At 43.0% G+C, this 9,645-nt stretch overlaps 1 protein-coding gene across 3 annotated transcripts in view; it reads right to left on the minus strand.

Moving 5' to 3' along the window:
- PEMT (phosphatidylethanolamine N-methyltransferase) overlaps nt 1–9,030 on the minus strand; it is a 72,413-nt gene extending 63,383 nt beyond the window's left edge. Inside the window, exons 1-2 of one of the 3 annotated variants that reach the window (XM_070761459.1) lie at nt 7,434–7,539; nt 4,475–4,582 (exon numbers count right to left, since the gene is read on the minus strand). In XM_070761459.1, the coding sequence (XP_070617560.1) occupies nt 4,475–4,582; nt 7,434–7,487 (162 nt within the window). In that variant the 5' untranslated portion in view covers nt 7,488–7,539. Of the gene's footprint in view, nt 1–4,474; nt 4,583–7,433; nt 7,673–8,927 lie in introns of those variants that run through there. The other 2 variants (XM_070761460.1, XM_070761458.1) reach the window with 2 other exon arrangements.
- Between the last annotated feature and the right edge of the window lie 615 nt (nt 9,031–9,645).

Below are 9,645 nucleotides of genomic sequence, written 5' to 3' on the forward strand. Positions count from 1 at the left end.
GCCTTGCATTGAGGACCTGGATACTGCACAGGTCAAAAAGAGGGCGGGGAAAATATTGACTGACCCCTCGCATCCTGGACACAAAGTGTTTCAACTCCTACCCTCAAAACATCACTATAGAGCCCTGCACACCGAGACAACTAGACACAAGGACAGTTTTTCCCAAACGCCATCACTCTGCTAAACAAATAATTCCCTCAACACTGTCAAACTATTTACTAAGCCTGCACTACTATTACTACTAGTTTTTTCTAATCATTCCTATCACCCATTTCCTCCCACTTAAGACTGTATGACTGTAACCGGTTGCTTGTATCCTTAAGATTTTTATTAATATTGATTGTTTCCTGATTGCTTATTTGACCCCTATGACAATCATTACATGTTGTACAACATGATTCTTGAGTGCACCAAAGACAAAATTCCTTATGTGTCCAATCACACTTGGCCAATAAAAAATTCTATTCTATTCTATTCTATTCTATTCTACTCTATTTATTATTCTACTCTATTCATTATTCTACTGTCTTCATTATTCTATTCTACTCATTACGCTATTCTATTCTATTCTACTCTATTCATTATTCTACTCTATTTGTTATTCTATTCTACTCATTACGCTATTCTATTCTACTCTATTCATTATTCTACTCTCTTCATTATTCTATTCTACTCATTACGCTATTCTATTCTATTCTACTCTATTCATTATTCTACTCTATTCATTATTTTATTCTACTCATTACGCTATTCTATTCTATTCTACTCTATTCATTATTCTACTCTGTTCATTATTCTATTCTACTCATTACGCTATTCTATTCTATTCTATTCTACTCTATTCATTATTCTACTCTGTTCATTATTCTATTCTACTCATTACGCTATTCTATTCTGCTCTATTCATTATTCTACTCTATTCATTATTCTATTCTACTCATTACGCTATTCTATTCTATTCTACTCTATTCATTATTCTACTCTATTCATTATTCTATTCTACTCATTACGCTATTCTATTCTATTCTACTCTATTCATTATTCTACTCTATTCATTATTCTATTCTACTCATTACGCTATTCTATTCTATTCTACTCTATTCATTATTCTACTCTGTTCATTATTCTATTCTACTCATTACGCTATTCTATTCTATTCTATTCTATTCTACTCTATTCATTATTCTACTCTGTTCATTATTCTATTCTACTCATTACGCTATTCTATTCTACTCTATTCATTATTCTACTCTATTCATTATTCTATTCTACTCATTACGCTATTCTACTCTATTCTACTCTATTCATTATTCTACTCTATTCATTATTCTATTCTACTCATTACGCTATTCTATTCTATTCTACTCTATTCATTATTCTACTCTATTCATTATTCTATTCTACTCATTACGCTATTCTATTCTATTCTACTCTATTCATTATTCTACTCTGTTCATTATTCTATTCTACTCATTACCCTATTCTATTCTATTCTATTCTACTCTATTCATTATTCTACTCTGTTCATTATTCTATTCTACTCATTACGCTATTCTATTCTACTCTATTCATTATTCTACTCTATTCATTATTCTATTCTACTCATTACGCTATTCTATTCTATTCTACTCTATTCATTATTCTACTCTATTCATTATTCTATTCTACTCATTACGCTATTATATTCTATTCTATTCTACTCTATTTATTATTCTACCCTATTCATTATTCTATTCTACTGTATTCTTGACAAATGTATATTTACACTGAGAGCATCTGCACCAAGGACAAAACTCCTTGTGTGTGTACAATCATACTTGGCCAATAAAGAATTCTATTCACTCCTAGCAAAGAGGACACCGAACCTGGGAAGGGTTTGTGTGTTTCCGCCGAGCCCCCAAAATGACGCATTGTTCCTAGTGCAGCCACACACAAACAAACACAAACACACACACCCTCCTTCTGGTTCCCTGACCGAGTTCCCGAAAACCTTTGTGTAACAGAGTCCCAGGGAGCCTTTAGATACCTAATTTTAGCTCTTCCTACCCTAGACGTTTTCTGTCCTGCTTTGCCAGGTGTGAGAACTTCTGCCAGTCCAGTCACCCTATTGTCGCTTCACAGCTGGCAGGAGAGCACAGCATGGGTGACCAATGTTCTCGGCCCTCGATTGAAAAAATTTCCATGGCCACCGCTTCCCTCGCCCGGTTTCGATCCTCGGTTCCTCTCGGTCGATGGCCATTAAAAGCAAACCTTTAAAGGGAACTGTCGCGGATGACAAAAATCTTAACAAAAGCAGGCCTGGTGTGCTGGACAACACACAACGCGGAAGGCGGCGTTGCCTGGAGAAGGGAGGATCCCAAACGGTCTCCCAACTGACGGGGAGAGAAAAGACGGGACAAGAGTTATCTAAGAGGAAGGAGAAGAGAGAAAGAAACTCGAAACTCAGTTTCAAGTGGTGCTTCTCTATTACAGTATTTTCTTTTATGTTAAAAACTCCCAGAATTCTTGAGCCAATCATGCTAGCTCAGGAATTCTGGGAGTTACATAGAAACATAGAAGATTGACGGCAGAAAAGGACCTCCTGGTCCATCTGGTCTGCCCTTATACTATTTCCTGTATTTTATCTTAGGATGGATCTATGTTTATCCCAGGCAGGTTTACATTCAGTCACTGTGGATTTACATACCATGTCGGCTGGAGGTTTGCTCCAAGCATCTACTACTCTTTCAGTAAAATAATATTTTCTCGCGTTGCTTCTGATCTTTCCCCCCAGATCTCCCCTCAGATTGTGCCCCCTTGTTCTTGTGTTCACTTTCCTATTAAAAACACTTCCCTACTGAACCTTATTGAACCCTTTAACATATTTTAATGTTTTGATCATGTCCCCCCTTTCCTTCTGTCCTCCAGACTATACAGATTGAGTTCATGAAGTCTTTCCTGAGAAGTTTGATGCTTAAGACCTTCCACCATTTTGAAGTCAACATGTCATAGAAGAGCCAACTTTGCCGACTCTTGTGCTACTGAAACTGTTGCCAAACCATTGCCAACTTTTTGATTTCTGAGAATGTCTGACTCCATGGGGAGCTCTCCTTGGTTCTGAAAATTGCCTTACTTATCCTTGGGCAGCTTGAATGCACCTCTCAATCTGCTGCCCTCCATATGGACTGGGAGTCTTTGCTCACGGTCACATATGCCTTTATCACCTCGAGGTTTGACTACTGCAATGCTCTCTACATGGGGCTACCTTTGAAGAGTGTTCGGAAACTTCAAGTTGTCCAAAATGCAGCCGTGCATGCAGTTATGGGCCTCCCAAGACATGCCCCTATTTTGTCATCACTCCACGGACTGGATTGGCTGCTGATTGGTTTCCGGACACAATTCAAAGTGTTGGTTATGACCTATAAAGCTCTACATGGCATAGGACCAGACTATCTCCGAGACCGCCTTCTGCTGCATGAATCCCAGAGACCAGTGAGGTCCCACAGAGTTGGTCTCCTTAGGGTCCTGTCGACCAAACAATGTCAGCTGCCCTTGCCTAGGGGAAGAGCCTTCTCTGTGGTGGCCCCGGCCCTTTGGAATCAGCTCCCCCCAGAGATTCGCACTGCCCCCACCCTCCTTGCATTCCGCAAGAGTTTAAAAACACATCTTTGCTGCCAGGCCTGGGGACATTAGACCTCCCCCTGTCCAGCAAATGTTGTTAGTGTGATTGCTGAATGAATGAAAATGAATGTTTTTAAAGTTAGAATTTTAAGAACTTTTTAGTATATTAATTGGATAACTGCACTGTTACGTTTCGCTATATGTTGTGAGTCGCCCCAATTAATAAATATGGGCAGGAATTGTCACTCCGTCACTAACGGGTACAATCAGGTACGCAGAAGTGGTAGAAAAAAATTGATTTTTTTTTTCTTTTTCCCCCTTCTGGGCTCTGGGTATGTTTTTCCTATCCCAATAAATGAGGTTGGATGTGTATAATTTGAGAAAAGCTGTGCGTGCATATATGTACATACACAGAAAGTTTATATAGTAGATAATGCATATTTTTGTGCACCTGTGTGTAATATGTATGGCGTAGATACATAGAGTTAAAGAGTATATTTTGCATGTTCAGTCATAGTAAATAGAGAGGGAAATCACATCTCTTTGAGGCAAGGAGACCCCAGGCACCCTAACCCTAACCTTTGATGTGAGTGACATCAAGTTGGCCACCTTTAAGTCAGTCACATGACCTTTAAGCCACCACCGGTCACATGACCGTCAAGCCACTCCCACCTGGTCACATGGCCGGCAAGCTACACCCACAAAATAAGCCACGCCCATAGTGTGGTAGTAAAATTCTTTGTAGCCCTTCACTGATTCCCCTCCCTCCCAAAAACCCCCATCCCATAAGAAGACCCAGGATCCAAATTTTTATCATCCTGAAGTCCTTCTTGGGTGTTGTAGGTTGAAAACGTGACCGGAGTTTGGTACTTACCAGATTCCAGAACAGGGGATTGAAAGCGATGGAGAGGACAGCCGCGATAAAATAGGGGTCGGTCACATTCACGTAATCAGAAAGCAGAGTCATAGCCGTGAGATCGACCTGGGAGAGACATTGAGGGTCAGTTGGCTCACAGCCAGGAGAAGCCCCTCCACTGAGTCCAAAAGAGATTCCAAACCAGGATTTGAAATTCACAGTAACCTAAACCCTAAATCACAATCTTTTTTTTTGTTTTCTTGTTGTCAGCCGCTCCGAGTCCTCGGAGAGGGGCGGCATACAAATCTAATAAATAACAACAATAATAATAATAATAATAATAATAATAATAATAATAATAATAATAATTAAAGAAAACATAATAATAAACACACCAGACATTGTGATCGTGGAGAAAAAGAAAGTATGGATCATCAACATCGTAATCCCAGGCGACAGCAGAATTGAGGAGAAGCAGCTAGAGAAATTAGTGAAATACGAAGATCTGAAAATCGAGCTGCAACGACTCTGGCATAAGCCCGTGAAAGTGGTCCCAGTGGTCCTTGGCACGCTGGGCACAGTACCAAAGGATCTCAGCGGACACTTGAAAACCATCGGAATTGACAAAATCTCCACCTGTCAATTGCAAAAGGCCGCTTTACTGGGATCGGCAAACATAATTCGCTGCTACATCACTCAGTCCTAGGTGCTTGGGAAGCGCCCGACTGGTGATGAAATACGAAATCCAGCATAGTGATCTCGTTTGCTGTGTTGTATTGTTGATGATAATAATAATAATAATAATAATAATAATAATAATAATAATAATAATAATCTGCATTTAGACAGTCCTGTAGCCATGGTCTGGGCCAGTAATGGCGAGGCTTTTTTTATTTGCATGCCATAGGGTGTGCTAGCATGTGCTACCTGTGGCACGCATGCCATAGGTTCACCATCACGGGTCTTGGCATTTCCCTCGTTCTCCAGCCTCTTAAAGTGCAGCCAACATCAAGGTTTCAAGCAAGGGTCAGCCACTGAAAGTGACACTGCAAAGAACGAGGACTTCAAACCCACTTCGAATCTTGAGTCCACCTTGTCATCCTTCCAAGGTGGGTCAAATGAAGACCCGGATTGTTGGGGGCAAGAGACTGACTCTCTGCAAACCGCTTAGAGGGGGCTGTAAAAGCACTGGGAAGCACTATATAAATCTAAATGCTGTTGGTATTGCTAATTGCCAGGATTTTGGGAGTTGGAATCCAGAGGGCTTAAAGTTGCCCAGGTTGGAGAGCCCTGGTCTGCGTGGCACGTCTACCTGCACGATTGTTTTGGAAGGTCCAGTTCAGGCTAATAATTAAGCTTATTATCTGGATGCTTTTTACTTTGGCAGGTCCAAGCTGATCCAGACTATTTAACAAATAACATGAAAGGAAAGGAAAGGGAAGGGAAGGGAAGGAAAAGGAAGGAAGGAAGGAAGGAAGGAAGGGAAGGGAAGGGAAGGGAGGAAAGAAAGAAAGAAAGAAAGAAAGAAAGAAAGAAAGAAAGAAAGGGGTGAACTGTGCAGTGAGACGGTGGGGAAAGCGAGTCGAATGCTTGGCTGCATAGTTAGAGGTATCACAAGCAGGAAGAGGGAGATTGTGATCCCGCTATATAGAACACTGGTGAGACCCCATTTGGAATAATCCTGTGCCAGTTCTGGAGACCTCACCTACAAAAAGAGATGGATCAAATTGAACAGGTCCAAAGACGGGCTACAAGAATGGTGGAAGGTCCTAAGCATAAAGACTTCATGAACTCAATCTGTCTAGTCTGGAGGACAGAAGGGAAAGTGGGGACACGATCGAAACATTAAAATATGTTAAAGGGTTAAATAAGTTTCAGGAAAGAAGGGTTTTCAATAGGAAACTGAACCCAAGAACAAGGGGACGCATCTGAAGTCAGTTGGGGAAAAGATCAAAAGCAACATGAGAAAATATTATTTGACTGAAAGAGAAGCAGATGCTTGGAACAAACTTCCAGCAGATGTGGTGGGTAAATCCTCAGGAACTGAATTTAAACCTGCCTGGGAAAAACATATATCCATCCTAAGATAAAATACAGGAAATAGTAAGGGCAGCCTAGTTTGACCTGCAGTCAATCTTCTATGTCTTCTATGTTTCAAAGAAAAAAAGAAAGAAAGAAAGAAAGAAAGAGGGAGGGAGGGAGGGAGGGAGGGAAGGAAAGAAAGAAAGAAAGAAAGAAAGAAAGAAAGAAAGAAAGAAAGAAAGAAAGAAAGAAAGACACCCCAACCCTCATGGTCATTTGATCTGGGTCAGAGTTTCCCTAAAGTCAATGAATGTTTGGTCTACTTTTCTGATGTGGCAACTACACTGTTGACTTTTCTGCCTCACTGCTTGGTCTCTTTCCCCTCCTGCCGATAAAACCCAAAGTTTTCTCAACTTCTTTGTGCACTTTTAAGCGGGGGGGGGGGGGGGAGACAGAAAGATCTCGGGCTTTCCTTGAATGGAAGGGTGGGGGCAGAAGACTTTACCCCCCCCCTTGGGTCAAGAAGACCATTTTGAAAGGGGGAGGGGGGATTCCGAGAGAGAGCCAAGGCGACTTTACATTGTTGCCAGGAAGAAAAATAATAACATCCTTTGGAAACAAAAATCGGATAAACAGGAGCCGATCAATGCAGGGGAGAGAATGTGGGGTTTTGATTATTTAGTTTTTTGCAGCCACCCCCCAGGAAAAAGCCCCCCGCCCCCTCCCTTGCTTCTTCTGCTTAGACCCCCCCGACTCAACTTTATAAATTTAATAAATTTAATTAAATTGAATTTTGGGAGTAGCGCAAAGCGCCAGGCTGACTTTCTTTAGTTTGGCTTGAGTTCTGCACACACACCCTCCCCGGATTTTCAAGGCATGGACACCCCCCACCCCCCAGGCCCGGCCTTTCATCTTTACACCCACACGCGCGCGCAATTGCGAAGCGTGCCTGTACCTTGCTGTAATCCACATTGTTGAGTCCTCCGCAGCACTCCAAGGGGAAGGGCATGGCATTCTCCCACCCACCCCCGTTTAAAGAGCCGGTTTTGCAACGCCTGGTTCCTCGGGGGACCCTCCCTTCCCGCCCCCCAGCCCAGAAACCCCCTCCTCCCTCCGCCCCATGGAAGCCAGGCCCCTCCACAAAACAAAACTGCTCCAATTTCCGTACGATTCCTTGCAAAAAGTAAAATAAAATAAAAAGTCCCGCAAAGGAGGCTGGGAAATTGAGTCCTCCTCCACCCCCCCACCCCCGAGATTGAAGTGCTGCGCTCGATGAGGAATCTAGCAGGAACTACAGCACCCAGAAGGCTGCGCGAGGTAGGCTGTCCGAGTGGGGGGGGCGACTTTCTTTTAAACCAAGCTAATGATTACTATTGATTTACTACTGTTTCTTTGTATATGTTGTGACTTGTGAGCCGCCCCGACTCCTCGGAGAGGGGCGGCATGCAAATCCAATTAAACCTTAAACCTGCAGCCCCCTCCGCCTTCTGGAAGCGGCCCCCCGCGAAGGTTTGACGTGAGTGGCATTGATTTGTCCACGTTGGGCATGTGTTGCGTTCATTCCAGCTTTCTTGTGTTCGCTTTCCTATTCCAAACACTTCCCTCCTGAAAACCCTTGAACCCTTGAACATGTTTTCAAATCATATTAGAGCTCTTTAAAGCCTTTTGAGCCATATTATTATTATTATTATTATTATTTATTTATTTTGTCCAATACACAATAATACACCATGAAGGTTATATATATAGTAGAGAAGATATAAAGAGATATAGGAGAGACTATACGACAGGGGATGGAAGGCACTCTAGTGCGCTTATGTATTAATTATATTAAATATAATATATTAATTAGATTTTTAGATGCATTTGTTATATTGCTTCTGATACGTTGTGAGCCGCCCCGAGTCCTCAGAGAGGGGCAGCATAGAAATCAAATTAATAAATATATAAATAAATATTGAAATGTTTCGATCCTGTCCCCCCTTTCCCTTCTGTCCTCCAGACTAGACAGATGGAATTCATGAAGTCTTTCCTGATATGTTTTATGCTTAAGACCTTCCACCCTTTTTGTAGCCCGTCTTTGGACCCATTCAGTTTGATCAATATCTTTTTGTAGGTGAGGTCTCCAGAACTGGACACAGTATTCCAAACGGGGTCTCACCCGCGGGATCACAATCTTCCTCTTCCTGCTTGTTATACCTCTAGCTATGCAGCCAAGTCTTCTACTCGCTTTCCCTACCGCCTGATTGCACTGTTCCCCCATTTGGAGACTGTCAGAAATCACGACCCTTCAATCCTTCTCCTCTGAAGTTTTTGCTAACACAGAACTGCCAACACAACATTCAGATTGAGGATTCCTTTTCCCCAAGTGCATTATTTTACATTTGGAAACATTAAACTGCAGTTTCCATTGCTTTGTTTTTGCTAACACAGAACTGCTGTTACTGACCTTTGTGGTTTTATTCCCGTTGTGGGGATGTGGCAGCTCAGGAGCGAGAGAGAGAGAAAGAAGAGACCAGCGGTTCAGTCCAGCTACTTCCAGGGCAGGATTGGACTTTGGCCCAACAGAGTTCCAAAGTGGGGAAACACAGGCGGGTGCCTGGCACGTTGGCAGAGCGGGCTGACTTTTAACGGGCACCAGAAGGGCTCGGCTTGTGTCTACGGAAGGCCTTGGGAAGAGTGAGAGGAGAGGGGGTTTCTCTTGGGAACTTTGGCATTGCTAACAAGGGAGGCGGGCAGACCGGTCAGCTCACCGTCCCGGGACGTTCCTGTATTAGGTTGCTTTTTATTGGCCAGGCTTGACTCAATGGAGGGTTACAGAGATAAGTTGGAAGAGGAGGGTTGCAGAGTTGGAAGGGGCTTGTAGTCCAAGCCCCTATGCCAGTGATGGCAAAGCTTTTTTTCCTTGGGTACCAAAAGAGCATGGGTGCGCCATTGCGCCTGCGCAAGTGGGCCACCACCCATAATTCAATGCCTGGGGAGGGTGAAAACAGCTTCCCCTGCCCCCTGGAGGCCCTCTGGAGTCTGGAAATGGCCTGTTTTCCAACTTCTGGTGGGCCCAGTAGGCTCGTGTTTTGCCCTCCCCAGACTCCAAAGGCTTCCCTGGAGCCGGAGAGGGTAAAAACGCTCTCAACCATCCCTCCGGAGGCTCTACCGGTTCTGAGCAC

This window comes from Erythrolamprus reginae, chromosome 9 (genome assembly GCF_031021105.1).
Source record: "Erythrolamprus reginae isolate rEryReg1 chromosome 9, rEryReg1.hap1, whole genome shotgun sequence".
In the NCBI taxonomy this organism is placed as follows: Eukaryota; Metazoa; Chordata; class Lepidosauria; order Squamata; family Dipsadidae; genus Erythrolamprus; species Erythrolamprus reginae.